The 15,107-nt window shown below is 33.8% G+C and overlaps 2 protein-coding genes across 2 annotated transcripts; both read right to left on the reverse strand.

The window, feature by feature from the left end:
• Positions 1-883: 883 nt before the first annotated feature.
• Positions 884-11,172, reverse strand: HELRODRAFT_185942 (hypothetical protein). The gene is made up of 7 exons (XM_009026733.1): positions 11,017-11,172; positions 10,041-10,113; positions 4,848-4,895; positions 4,733-4,780; positions 2,691-2,786; positions 1,915-2,046; positions 884-1,414 (listed from the first exon to the last, which is right to left on the reverse strand). The coding sequence occupies exons 1-7, from the start codon at positions 11,037-11,039 to the stop codon at positions 1,220-1,222; spliced, it is 615 nt and encodes a 204-aa protein (XP_009024981.1). The 5' UTR covers positions 11,040-11,172; the 3' UTR covers positions 884-1,219.
• A 3,132-nt stretch (positions 11,173-14,304) lies between these two features.
• HELRODRAFT_178635 (hypothetical protein) lies at positions 14,305-14,941 on the reverse strand (the record flags this gene model as incomplete). The annotated part of the gene is made up of 2 exons (XM_009026734.1): positions 14,305-14,573; positions 14,827-14,941. The coding sequence occupies 2 exons, from the start codon at positions 14,939-14,941 to the stop codon at positions 14,305-14,307; spliced, it is 384 nt and encodes a 127-aa protein (XP_009024982.1).
• Between the last annotated feature and the right edge of the window lie 166 nt (positions 14,942-15,107).

The raw sequence follows: 15,107 nt of genomic DNA on the forward strand, positions 1-15,107 counted from the left end.
TTCAGTTCATCTTTCAAGTACTTTTTCTTTCTCTAAGATTACTTCACCGGATTTAGCTTTTATGCATCCAGAAACGGTACAAGCCCTTTTTCCAGTGATGTTTTTATACATTGCATTTGTATTAGTTTTTAATCGTTTCAAAGATTTCGCACTTGCCATTTCTCCTTTGCCTCTAAACACATTTTTTGAATGTTTTGTTCAACTTTTTGTAATTATCAGGATTGCAACCTTTTACTTTTCTTCGTTCATCCATCAGAGATACGATGTCATCCGTTATCCAATTCTGACCTCTTCTTTGCTCTTTCACAGGTATAACTTCCCTTGCTTGTTCTGTGAGGGCATCTCTAAATATTTCATATTTAGATTTTTAACATCTTCCGTCAATAAATGAAACGATTCCGTACTTCAATGTTTTCTTGACCTTGATCTCATCATTTTGTAACAGACAGACAAAATTTAAATGTTTTGGGGCCAATTCTCTCTTGATTTTCTTCAACTTTATCTTGATTTAACAAACAACTGGATTATGATCACTGCCACAATCAACTCCAGGGTAACTTTTGCATTTTAAATCAGCATTTCGAAATCGTAGTTTTCGGTAATCTTCCGAATTATTTCAAACTCCGAGAAATTTGGGCTGAAATTCTATATGCATTTGAATTATTCATGAATATAGTAATTTTCAAGTATAGAATAGCAGCAATGGGATTCTGGAACCGATTTCCCTCAAAAATCTGAGCCTGATAACATTTGCCCAATACCAAAAACAAGCACACAAAATCGAAGTCACCAGAGAGCAGACAACATTTTTTTCGCTTCCAGATCAAATACAGAGATGCCACGTTTCTGGGATTATAGCAGGAAAGGTTTAAAAATATTAAAAAATGCTTTACTAGTGTTTATTTCAAAACATCTAAAAATTTTAATCTGACGTCGCGTCAAAACTCGATCTGAAATAGATTGAACATAATGATCCATGATTGTCGACCCAAAATCGAACTTTAAATCTGAGTACATGAAATGGTGGAATGATTTCAGTAAAACATATGGAGTCTGGCGAAAAGTAAGTGTCTTTCATGCTAATATTATTTTTACAATATTAAAAACATCACAATTGTCAATATATTTAATTTAATAAATAATAATCAATGAGTGGTGTGAAAAAATTTGGATAAAAGGTTATAAATTGAAATGAGTTTTGTCACGTATTTCAAATATTTCAACAACATCCACCAGAGCTTTGTTTGACGGGCGTGCTGCTTGTTATCTTTACATTTGGTTTGTCAGCTGACGGTCCCGTCGGGCCCATCCTACTTTTTATCTCAGCTGCCATGGTAACAAATGCCTGCTCCACATTGGTAGCACTCTTGGCACTCGTCTCCAGGAAAGGTATGTGCAACTGATCGGCATACTCCTGGTAATTAAATTAAGCTATCGCTTTTAATATTCGCAGTAGTAAAGCAAATTATTTCATCAGCCAACGTCCAGCGATTTAAATCATATTTAATACTGAAGAAACAAAGGAACAGTTAAAATTTACAAAATTATCATTTTATCTTCAGCTATTTTAATTTTTACCAGTTTCAACAATAAGCTTGATTAAAAATAACAATAACATTTTTATAGAAAGTAGCTTAGTAATCACCCAGTCATCAAAAATTTAAATATTAAGTGACATGAAGTATCAGGTCAATTTGTTAAATCGACTTTATTGTTAAAAGACTAATTCCTTCTAATAATAAATGAATGTAACGCATAGAATGATTCAAATCTCAGCTTTTTAATTTATAATTTCACTAAAATTGATGAACGCATGGAATTGGCAATGGAGTCTCACACTACAAGCCCTCTGCTTTAACAACATTTATAACATCATGGCATCAACATTCAACCATAAAGAAAAGTAAATAAAACTTTTGCTGTGGTGTAGTCCACAACTTTCTTCAATGTTAAATCGCTTTTGTTGCCGACTAGTAGTTTGTTGACATTCTCACTGGCATAGCGGTCAATTTCCTGCAGCCATTGCTTGATGTTGTTGAAAGATTCCTGTTCAACATTATTTCTATTTCAGTCACAAGATCATTTTAATGTCCAATTAGTCAGAAAAATTATTACAGTTTCTATTAGAAACATCCTAATAACATTTCCTGCTAATGTGAGTGCTGAAGAATTTAAGCATCTTTTTATTAGAACTAATAAATCACCAAAAAGTTGCAAGTCAGCTTTAAGTCATTAATCAACCCTACATGAGTATGGTCTGCGTAATTCTTCATCTAATGACGACCATTGTGTGTATAGTTGAACGGCTAGTCTCATTTGTACAACGTTATATATTATTATGCTAGATTTATAAAACTTTTTCTAAAAAATATAATTATTGAAACTTTTCAATGACACCTAATAAGAATGCATGAATTAAACTGATGTTTCAGACAATTCGATCATGTTAGTTTATAATAACAAAATTACTCAAAAACGTGTAAAAGTGGACTAAGTTGCATTTGTGGAAATTGAAAAAAAAACTTTGAGAACATCAGAGAAAAATATACCATGCATGAATCCTTAGTAGACAAAATTTACAATTCTCCAAAATTATAACTTGATTTTATGAGATAACAAATGGTAATTAATAAAATACTAAGGACAGCCATAGAAATAAATTAAATAAATAGAAAGGTAGGAGCACGGACTTGGTCTGTGACATCATAAACAATGATGATGCCGTGAGCTCCTCTGTAGTAGCTTGATGTGATGGTTCGAAACCTCTCCTGCCCCGCTGTGTCCCACTGTTCAGGCATTCCAACAACAAATCTTACGTTATTACCATGAATGTAAAATAATTTGGAAAAATAACTTATTCTCTATTATAGTTGTTTTTTTTTACATACAACAAAACTAACATTTTAAAACCTTACCCGAGAACTTATATTGAAATTGGGTTGAGAAAATATATTGAGTAACTTAGCGACAGGCTGTCAGATGGGCTCTGCAAAAGAGAGCATGAATCATGCATGAGAAAGATATAGTAGGTTAATTAGAAGAAATAGAAAAATAAGGCTCTATGAAATTTAATTACAAAAAGTCATTTGAATTATAATAATGATGCGTAATTAAACTAGTTACATTCTAAAAACGGCAAGTGAAAAATTGGATTTGTTAAAATAGAGAAAACCGAAGTGAGGTGTGAGTAGATCGTTAGCTGGATTTTATAGCTTTAATTTTTACATAGCGTAACGGTTTTCCACAAATAGCCTTCCATATAAGTTCATCAATAGTGATGCTATCATCAGTGCAGTGAAGAGATTTTTGTATGGAAATCTGGAAGCAAAAGGCAGAGGTGAGCAAGGAATTACAATTTGTATCAACAAGTAACAAATTAACAAACTGGTAGGAACCTATATTTATGAATTAGCATACTACGATCGAATGCATGGTCCGTCTTGATTGACATGAAAATGATTAATGCAGCACTTCTGGTCCCAACTGTTGCACCTGGGACTTGAAAATGATGCCAACATTACAATGCTACAAGTCTGACTGACAAGGTTGTTAAACAAGGGATGTTTTCCAGGTGAAAATTGTGTGCAGGTTAATAAGCTCTTACTGCAGTCACAACCAACATTTTTTAAACCTATGACTATGGTTCACCAAATTCTAACAATGCAAAAAGACAGGGTACATAGATTTTTTATCCATGGACAGGAGTTTATGAAATGCAACTTTATTAAATGTAAGCTTGCAGCATGTAACTTTGGAAAAAATGTTCTGAACAGTGTTTAAATGATTGAAATTTAAAAACTGTGAACATAAAAAAATATTTCATTTAATTTAAAACAATAAACTCAAATAACTGTTAGTTGGTATGTGATAAGTAAGATTAAAACATATCGTTGAATGTTTTCATTAAATAACTTTACCACATGAGGTCATTTAAAAAAACATTGAGAACTCTCATGAGTAAAAGATAACACCACCAAGTAGGACATGAAGTAGCAGAGCCATCTTTAATGAGAGGTTTAATGAGAAGAGAAACGAAAGTAGGTAAGATCTGAAGCCAGTCACATGACAGATGAATGTTTGTAAACAAACAAGTGGGCAGTTATAATGACTAAACAAGATTATCACTTCACTCTAAAGATTCAAACCTAACAGTGCCCAACTAACTTAAACATAATTAAGAATTCCATTTTCAAAAATTTATATTCAATTAAAATTCAACACAACATCAGGTAGCATTAACTTGATGACAATACAAGCCATAGTAATAATGTCAATAATAACAATAACAAAAAATAAAATCTATAATTATAGATTTAGAAGCAGATTTTCTATTCTGTACAATCAACCAACCAACCAACCAACCAACCAACCAACCAACCAACCAACCAACCAACCAACCAACCAACCAACCAACCAACCAACCAACCAACCAACCAACCAACCAACCAACCAACCAACCAACCAACCAACCAATCAATCAATCAATCAATCAATCAATCAATCCAATCAATCAATCAATCCAATCAATCAATCAATCAATCAATAATCTCGAACTAGCAAATGAAGAATTTCTAGAGAAAAAATAAAGTGTAGGAACAAGAGTAAAGTGAGCTAAATGAATGCACATTTATACACAGCACAAAACCAAATGAACCCTTTCAAACTAAATTAATGAGTCCAGAAAAGTCAAAATCAAACATTAGACAGTCATCCACTCACAGCATCAACTTACTATTTGCAGTTTTATCGTTTTTCCATCTAATTCAATTGTTCTAATTTTCTTCAGAGGTAAAAAATTGAGTTGTTATTTAGCGTGTCAGATCAATTGAGAAAATGAAATAACCTACAAAATCAACTCCTATCGTGCTAATGTAACTTTCTGTGTATGTGTCATCCTGCAAGCAAAAATGTTCAACATAATAACATGAGTACAAATTATTATCATCAAATACTGCTTCACATTAATTAATTTAATTCAATCTCTCTCAGCCTCACAAAAACAAAAGTCTCTGCAAGAAAGAATATCTTCACATAAGCAGCAAATGATATAAATTGAAATTATGAACTTGAGCCTATCTAAAATTTAAAAAACTATCCAGTTATGTAGAACAAATCAAAGGTATATAGGTCACATGACAAGTTATTCAGTCTTTACAAACAGCTGGTTTCATTGCAGTAAATCCAAAAATTTAATCAACAAAGAATAAAAACGAGATTTGTAAAAATAATCTTTACATGTGCACAGAAAGAAACAAAAAGCATTCATAATCATCCAAGCAATTGAATACAATAATTATTTGTAAACAAATTAATTTTTTCATATATAGTAACTCATTTTGTCATTTTTCTTTATTTAAATTTGTTACATGTTGTCTAGCCAGAGTTGGCTATTTTAGACACGAATCAATATGTCATAAAAAATATTGATCCCAAGTTATTTACTATGGGTGTAAAACATTTAGTTATCGCTAAAGCATTCGATACAGTATGCCATGAGGTTTTATTGAATAAACTGCTCAATACAGGTGTGAGAGGACATGCTTAAATATGGTTGGAGAGCTAATTGTCTGAAAAGAAACAATACATATTGCTTGGCGATTGTAATTAATCCTCATCTTCACTAGAATGCGACGCCCTACAGTGCTCAATCTTGGGTCCTCTGTTATTCATTTCTTTATTAATGATTTATTTCTACCATCATTTTTATTAAAGTTCAACGTATATTATATGCCAATGATTCTTCAAATCAACTGGAATAATTATTCGACACAAAATAATATGTTATTTGTTATATGTTTAAGATTTACTCTTATACATATTTTCTGGAGAAATTGCTCAATGCCGACTGAATGGAACTATAGCATGACAGTCCCGCTATACAAAGGCAAAGGTGACCCATTGAACTGTTCATCATATCGGGGTATACGTCTGTTAGAACACTCCCTGAAAATTGTCGAGAAAATCATTGAGAGAAGATTAACGTCGAGCATCACAATCGGAAAATATCAATTTGGTTTCCTAGCGGGGAAATCAACAATTGATGCAATTCACATCCTTCGGCAACTGCAAGAGAAGTACCTCGAAAAGCATCAACAACTATCACACATTTTTGTAGACCTTGAAAAAGCGTTTGATCGAGTTCCCCGTGAAGCAATCAGGTGGAGTCTACGTCGACAACTCATTCCAGAATATCTTGTTCGACTTGTGATGGAAATGTATACGAATATTAAGACTCTCGTCAGCACAACGGCTGGAAACACAGATGCATTTGACATCGGCGTTGGAGTTCACCAAGGCTCGATTCTCAGTCCACTGTTATTTATAACTGTGATGGACGAAATCACAAAACCGATAAGCACTGGTGACATTTGGAATCTAATATATGCTGATGATATCGTTTTAACAGCCACGTCTGAGCAGAATGCAGCACAGATGTTTGAAGATTGGAACACCAGACTCGCCGATCATGGATTCAAAGTCAACATCAGCAAAATCAAAGCAATGAACACTGGTGAACCCATCCAATCCACAGCTACTGGACGATGGCCCTGTTCAGTTTGTAAAGCTGGTGTAGGTAACAATTCAATCAAGTGTCAGCAGTGTAACCAGTGGTGTCACAAACGTTGTTCAAAAATAATTGGTACTTTATCTAAAGTGTCCAATTTTGTTTGTCCTGCTTGCATCAATCAACAACAACAAATTCGAAATAGCACTGTTTTTGAAGCCATTAAAATAGAGAAAGTCACATCATTTCAATATCTAGGGGATGTTCTGGATTGTACTGGAACAGCTGAAGCTGCCGTTCGAGCACGCATACGTGCAGCCTGGAATAAATGGCATCTCCTTGCTTCTATATTGATGCGCGTGACATCCCACTACCACTACGATCAAGACTTTATAAATCTGTGATACGTCCGGTGTTGAAGTACCTGGCACACGTCCCAAAGGCCGTCCACAGAAGTNCTGGTCGCAAACAATCGAGCAAGACATGAAAGCTCAAAATTTAAATGAAATGGATACAACTGATCGTCTAATTTGGCGCAAAAAGTTGATGGCAAAGAGGCAAAGAAAACAACGTCTTACCTTGGGAAACCGGGTCTCTGGACGCAAAACGAAGATTGATTGATTGATTGATTTACTCTTATACATAAATATTGGATTAAGACTGTCAGAAATGCAATTATTGATGAAAATCACAGCATGTTCGGCATTAGTTAACTTCCAATTTAACTTTTCGATTTTTCTAACTGTTGATTGTAAACCATTTTCAAGTTTCTTTAGTTCAAAAACAAAATTTTTGTTTGTTTTAGGCATGATAGAACAGAAAAGCTTTTTTCGCTATCCCTATACCATCATCGGTGTTCAAATTGATATGTTGTGGCTGTGCCCAGATGATCAAATATTTTTATACTTTGCCTATTTATTGGTTCCTTGTTTATCCAAAGTGAATATTTAGTTTTACAATCTTTTCATTCTCGAAAAATATAAATATATAAATATAATATATATAAATATATATCTTGTACATAAATCCAGAATATCTTGTTCGACTTGTGATGGAAATGTATACGAATACTAAGACTCTTGTCAGCACAACGGTTGGAAACACAGCATCGGAACAACATATCCACTCTGAATGCCAGATGCTATCAGTAAAGCAGCATACTGACCAACTATCATCTCAATTCCTTTTACAAGCCATAATACCAGTCACCCTTGCCACCACATCACAAGAGAACCACGACCCAACAGAAACATAAAACACACATTATTCAGCAAATATGTACAGACAGTGCAAACCGTTCTGCCCACTGATACCGACAGCAGAGCGTTAAAGGCAGCTTTATCTGCCTTGCATTGCAGTGCTGCGAAACTCGCCTCGGAGACATATCATGCCGCTGTGCTGCTCAATGGATGGCCACCTCCAACACCCAAAATAGACAAGGCAGAGGAGAGTTTGCCCAGAGCGTTGAGAAGAAAACTGGCCCAGCTCCACTCTGGTCACTGCATCTCCCTCAACAGCTACAGATCGAAAATAGACAGTGGGGTCAGCAACATCTGTCCAATATGCCAGTTACTTCCTGATGATGTTCCCCATCTGTTCAGCTGCCCAAAGAACCCAACTCATTTCACGATAATAGATCTCTGGCGTAACCCGGTGGCCGTGGCTAACTGGCTACGGCCTCGTCTGGATCCCTCCAATGATGTCTGACGTTGGAGTTCACCAATGCTCGATTCTCATTCCACTGTTATTTATAACTGTGATGGAAGAAATCACAAAACCGATAAGCACTGGTGACATTTGGAATCTAATATATGCTGATGATATCGTTTTAACAGCCACGTCTGAGCAGAATGCTGCACAAAATGTTTGAAGATTGGAACACCAGACTCGCCGATCATGGATTCTAAGCCAACATCAGCAAAACCAAAGAAATGAATACTGGTGAACCCATCCAATTCACAGCTAATGGATGATGGCCCTGTTTAGTTTGTAAAGCTGGTGTTGGTAACAACTCAATCAAGTGTCAGCAGTGTAACCAGTGGTATCACAAACGTTGTTCAAAAATTATTGGTACTTTATCTAAAGTGTCCAATTTTGTTTGTCCTGCTTGCATCAATCAACAACAACAAATTCGAAATAGCACTGTTTTTGAAGCCATTAAAATAGAGAAAGTCACATCGTTTCAATATCTAGGGGATGTTCTGGATTGGGCTGGAACAGCTGAAGCTGCCGTTCGAGCACGTATACGTGCAGCCTGGAATAAATGGCATCTCCTTGCCTCTATATTGATGCCATTACGATCAAGACTTTATAAATCTGTGATACGTCCGGTGTTGTTATATGGTGCAGAAACATGGCCAATGACAACCAAACTGGAACAACAACTTCAACGAACCGACATGAAAATGCTTCGATGGATGCAACTATTAGTCTAAAGGAACACATCAAATCTACCGAAATCTTGCGTCGTGCTGGTTTAGATGATATAAAGAATGAATGCCGACAACACCGTCTGCGGTGGTTTGGTCATGTCAAACGAAGTGGAAACAGTGCCATAACTTCTCTTGCAGATGTTGAAGTACCTGGCACACGTCCCAAAGGCCGTCCAAAGAAGTCCTGGTCGCAAACAATTGAGCAAGACATGAAAGCTCAAAATTTAAATGAAATGGATACAACTGATCGTCTAATTTGGCGCAAAAAGTTGATGGCAAAAAGAACAACGTCCTACCTCGGGAAACCGGGTCTCTGGACGCAAAACGAAGATTGATTGATTGATTGATTGTACATAAACAAACATATCAAATTCTATTGTAATCTTACAGTTATTATGTATTTATCTTCAATATTGTTATGTTGCCTCATTCATTATTTGTATTATTATGCGATGATTTCTGTTTGTTAATATCTTGTATTTTAGATTTAATTCATTGACGTTTGTTTGTCCTTTTGGAAGTTGTTTTTTCTTTTTCCTGATTAGATAAGTGGTCTGTTATGGCCCTCTGGTCAGTTTGTCATTAAATAAATAAATAAAATCGAAAATTTTATCTATTCACAAGCTTAGACTCTTATTGATTTAAAATTAATTTAATTAATTTAAAATTATTTAAAATAATTTGATTATTTTAAATAAATATCAATATTTTCACAAAAATTTAATAAAATCTCCAACAATTATTCAGACACCAACACAATATACACCTGACTTTCATGTAGCTAATTTTAAAACACTTTTATTTTCTCATTCTATCTTTATTCACAGAATAAAATTATGGTCAGCATTACCTTCTGACATTAAAACTTTGTTAAATTTAGTTATTTTCAAAAAAGGCATTATTTATTTAACAGATAAGAATTTTTTCACTCTTTCAATTGACAGGATATTATGTTTCAATTTTGTTCAACTTTTATGATTTATTTTATTTACAACTAATGTATTGATGTTTGAACATATCAGATTAAGTGATCTGAACCAATGAATTTGAAACTGTTAAAATTGCATAGATATGAAACAGGAATAAATAAATGAAACACTTACAGCAAACCGGAGTAATAGGCATGATTTTCCTACACCAGAATCACCAATGAGCAGTAATTTGAACAAATAATCACTACAAAAAATTTAATTCAACTTTATATTTTAAATAATATTTATCAATATAAAATAAAATGTATAACTTAACAACCAACTGGAAAACAAATGGGACAGATCATTGGAAGGAAGCATACTTATATTTCTCAGTTTATTTTATTCACTAACCATATTAAGAACAAAATAAAACAATAAAAAACCCTGGACGGATTTGCCTACCAGGATTGAATGCCTTTAAAAGCGCATGATGGTATATATGACTATAAGCACTAAACCCAAATCTTACTCTAAATTTCTAAGCTTACCTCTCTGTCTACTTTAGTGTGAACTAAGCTTGCTATGGTAGTCAAGAAAGTGAAGTTGTGCCGGAGATCTCTAGAGAAGGTCCTGGATAGATGCTCAATATAAAAAATAAGCATTGTTGTCAATGACTGACAGTACCAATCCAATTTTTCCAGATAAACTTAATTAATTTATTATTAATGATTTATTATTGGCACTGTATACATAATATTGTTATCAGCCAAAATAATGATCAGACAAAAAACAATTTCAATTTTCTAACTCTCTCTTACAATTTTATAACTTATAAATCTTATTTGGTCATAATATTTCCCATCAGTTTGGTATTGCCAACAAATAATTAATTAAACAATACAATACTACCAAATTGTATCATTAATCATTAATGATTAAACATTAATCAATGCAATCACTATCATCTCATCATCCATAATAAAAAAAAATAAATTGAATCAAACAAAATCTGAACCAAACATATCAAACCACGTCCATACACGAAATGTACAACACCATTATGATACCAATTATGATAACATACCCAGACCAGCCAACAATAACAAAATGAATAGTAGAAGTGATGAGAAAAGGGATCATATGACAAAAACGAGAAACGTCTTACTATTCAGGATTCATGGCTGACATATCATAAAATCGTTGGCAATTAAAAAATTTATTCAGGTATTCCCACTCAAAATTAAAACTTGAAAAAAATTATTTCAAAACAGCAAACAAAACAACAACTTGAGAAAAACTTAACAAAAATGGCTTCCAAATACGATACGTCATACAGCCTTGAACTTATTGACGTCACCGGTACAACGTGGCTCTTTATCATAAATAATCATAACCGAATTTCAATCGAGATATTGCGGTTCACACGGATCCAAATACTTTTTTGTTTAATATTATGCAATTATAACCAGCACTGTACTGCTTACGTGCTGTTTTATTATTTGTAATTTATACGCTATTAGATCGAACAATGATCCACGCTACTCAACATTATCTATAGAAGTTTAATAAAAGAATTGAGCTATAGTACTTGAACCCAACGTTGAAAGGACAGTATTTGCAACCGTTAATTACCTACAACCATTGAATTAAATATAGAAAGTGAACATTGAATATGAAATTTAAAATGAAGCGTTTGATCTGAACTTTGATTTGGAAGCAATTATGTCATTACACTGTAGTTTTACGATGAAAACGATCACCTGCTGAAATTCCTCAGCATCTATCATAATCTATGCGTCGTAACGTCATAGCGTCTTGTGCTTCAAATGAGAGATATACGATAAGGTCATTCTACTTTAAAATTTCATAGAAGTTAAATAAAGCATTTGATCTGAACGTTTGATCTGGAAGAAATTACGTTATTACACTGTATGTTTACACTATAAACGATGACCCGCTGGAGTCTCTCTGCATCGCTTATAAAGGATGCGTGGCATCATTGTTAATCTGGCTACCATAAGAACGTCGTCATTGAATTACGTATAGGAAGTAAAATGCCACGTTCGATCTGAGTATATGGTTATGCCACACTATGCAGTTTCATCTGTTTGCTCTATGCATCTAATTTACATGCCCGGATTCCATTATAAATTTCATTGAAATTCTAATCTCGTTTTCCAATTTTCATATTTGATAAATCTTTTAAAATATTTTTTAAATCACTTAAATTTGACATTATCTTTCACCTGGCTCATAAATTTTACTTTTACGTAAGTTGTCTGTTTTCCTAAGGTTATTGTTTTATCATTTATTTAAAAAAATTTCTTCTTGTTGCTTTCTAATTTTCCAATCTGATTTAATATGTATATTGAAATTTATTTTATTGTAACTGATTGTGAATAATTCTTTTTTCTCATTATTTCAAAAAAGAAGCTGTTTCTAAATCAATTCCATGGATTTAGAAATCATTAAGAAATCAAATTTGGAATCATTCACATTTTACGTCCTGTTAAAAACTGGTGATACCACTGAACTATATCTATAGGGTGGGTGACACTCATCTATTAGTGTATTGTATAACAACGAAATGTTTATACATCAAAAACTGTTAAAAATATTTTGAAAATAACACTCTGATAAACCGAAAGCTAGTAAAGAACAAAAAAACTTGTCATTCTATTGACATATTTAAAGTCATATTATAGGCTACCTGAAACCAACCAAATAACCCAATTTTGAACATACACAATTTCTAGCTAAATTTCCACGCTACAAGTCGTAACGTTGGCTATTGCAATCATAGTTTTTTTTGAGTGTATAAACAAATGTACAAGGCTTTGAAGAGTGTGCCTGTTTAACGATCCTTTGATGGACCTAAGCCTACGTAGATATCCTAAGCATTCTCTTGATACTGCCCTAGTGTGAAAGTAGACAGACAAGTTATTTTCACAAACAAATCACAGATTGCGTGTATATGAGCAAAATTCATTATCAGAACTACAGAGTTTGATAGACTCAATGTTTTTTCCAATTGTTCCTTAGTAGCAACCGGCAAAAACAGAGTTTTTGAATAAATTTAACCATTTTGTCATCATTAATTTCCAAGAGACATGATCTGAGTCCACAGACAAGGTCCTTAAAATGATGAACTTGCAATTATCTACAAGCAAAAGCGTGATGTTTAACATATTTATTGAGAGTTTGTAAAACATCTGCAATGCACAACACAAGCAGGAGAGGGCCGAACAGTTTCAGAACCTGTTGTGCATGACCAGTAAAATCCTTTATCCATTACAGAACAACGACAGATACTGCAAATGAGTATTGGAACTTGCGTATAAGCAATGAGTGTTATCGACACAATGAAAAACAGTGCTTATGTCTAAATGAACAAGCAACGGCAAATTCTCAGCATCAATGGAGTCATACAAATCAGAAAAAACATCCAATAAAGAATGAAACTGGCGATAACCAAACTGGTGAACCGGAAACTGTGTTAGGGTTTAAATGAGTAACAAGTTTTTTTTAGTTTTTATTATAGCAGCTCTGACATACGCAGAACCACTTTCAATGTTACATATATATTATCTATATGTCTTTATTATGTTATTCATATCTCCATCCTTCATCTCTGCTTTTGATACTGCTGATCATACTATTCTCTTAAGGCTGCTAGATCTTTTTTTTAATATTATTGATTCTTGTCTATCTTGGTTTTCTTCTTATCACTGTAATCGTTTTTCTTCTGTCGTTCTCAATAATTCTACTTTTAACTCTTCTACTCTTACTTTCGGGGAACCTCAGGGTTCTATTCTTGGCCCTCTTCTATTTATGCTCTATACCTCTGAACTACCTTGTATTATTAATAACTTTTCTTTTATAAGTTAACTATATGCTGATGATTCTTATATTTATTCTTCTTTTGTTCTATCTAATCTCAATAGTGTTCTTCGTAATCTATCTCAATGTCTTTCTTCAATTATAGCTTGGTCTGACTCTATGTATCTTGAACTTAATCCTTCAAAATTTGAATTAATTTGTTTTAATAAATCTAAACACTCTATTACTATTCCTCCTATTATCTTACCGGATTCTAAAACTCTTGATGTTTCTCACAAGTTTCGTAGTCTAGGCTTTATCTTTAATTCTAGTGTGTCACTTTCTTCTCAGATTAATAGTGTTGCTAGAAGTTCTTACTTTCATCTACGTAGGATAAAAAAACTTTTGCCTTTTCTCGATGATCCTACTCTTCTCCTTCTTGTTACTTCGTTAGTCTTATCTAGGTTTGATTATTGTAACTCGTTCTACTATGGTCTTTCTGATTCTATACTCTATCCTTTAAGCAAAGCTTTTAACTCTGCTGCTCGTCTAGTAGCTCGTGCCTCTTTCTTTTCTCATATATCTCCATATCTTGTTCTCTTGCACTGGCTTACTATAAAATAATTTTTAAAATTTACACATTTATGTAAAAGTCTGAATCTAAATTATTTCCTAAGTACTTATCAGATATATTAATTGAATCTAAACGCGCCTGTTTACGATCGTCTTCTTGTTCTCGCTTCTTCCTAACTCGTGTTAAACACTCTTTTGCTAAATCTGCTTTTGCTTTTTCTGGTCCTTTTCTCTGGAACCCTCTACCTACTTCTCTGACTACTTTTCCATCACTTACGAAGTTCAGAGCGGATCTAAGACCAATTTGTTTGCAAAATTCATTGAGGAGCGCTGTTGAACATCGCGGAAATAGCGCTTTACAAGCTTATTGATTGATTCATCTATTGATTTTAAGCAGCCATCTTCGCCACTGTTTATCTTTTTCACAACGACGTACACATGTATTTATGTGCACGCGCAAGCACCGCATCATATACGCTGAGTATATGATAGCCATTGAGATGTTTGACTCAGCTCGCATTTGAACCTTTTGAGCCATCTCGCCGGCAAAACATGCGACAACTTACGTCGTCTCCTTATTTACCGACCTCGGAAGGATGGACGGTGGCATTGGCCGGAGATCGGCTACCCGGATGAACCCGCAGAACCTGCCGGGTTCGAAACTTCGAAACCGGGCCGTGGGAGTAGAAAACGGACATGCTAACCACTCGGCCACGAGACTCAAGTAGTTCAAACAATATGCGTCATAACTTTATACAAAAACATGATATTCAATAGGTAATTATTAATTAATTGTAAAATATTATAATATTTGATTATTTGATTATAATACAAAATTATAATATTGATTATTGATAAATTAAT

This window comes from Helobdella robusta, assembly GCF_000326865.2.
Source record: "Helobdella robusta unplaced genomic scaffold HELROscaffold_49, whole genome shotgun sequence".
Classification (NCBI taxonomy): domain Eukaryota; kingdom Metazoa; phylum Annelida; class Clitellata; order Rhynchobdellida; family Glossiphoniidae; genus Helobdella; species Helobdella robusta.

Coding starts and splice junctions, on each gene's coding strand:
- HELRODRAFT_185942 (XM_009026733.1), bottom strand. CDS start 11,039: ATGTCAGCCATGAATCCTGAATA. Junction 4,781..4,847: donor GCACGATAGGAGTTGATTTT/GTAGGTTATTTC, acceptor TTACCTCTGAAG/AAAATTAGAACAATTGAATT. Junction 1,415..1,914: donor TGGACTACACCACAGCAAAA/GTTTTATTTACT, acceptor TTTAATTACCAG/GAGTATGCCGATCAGTTGCA.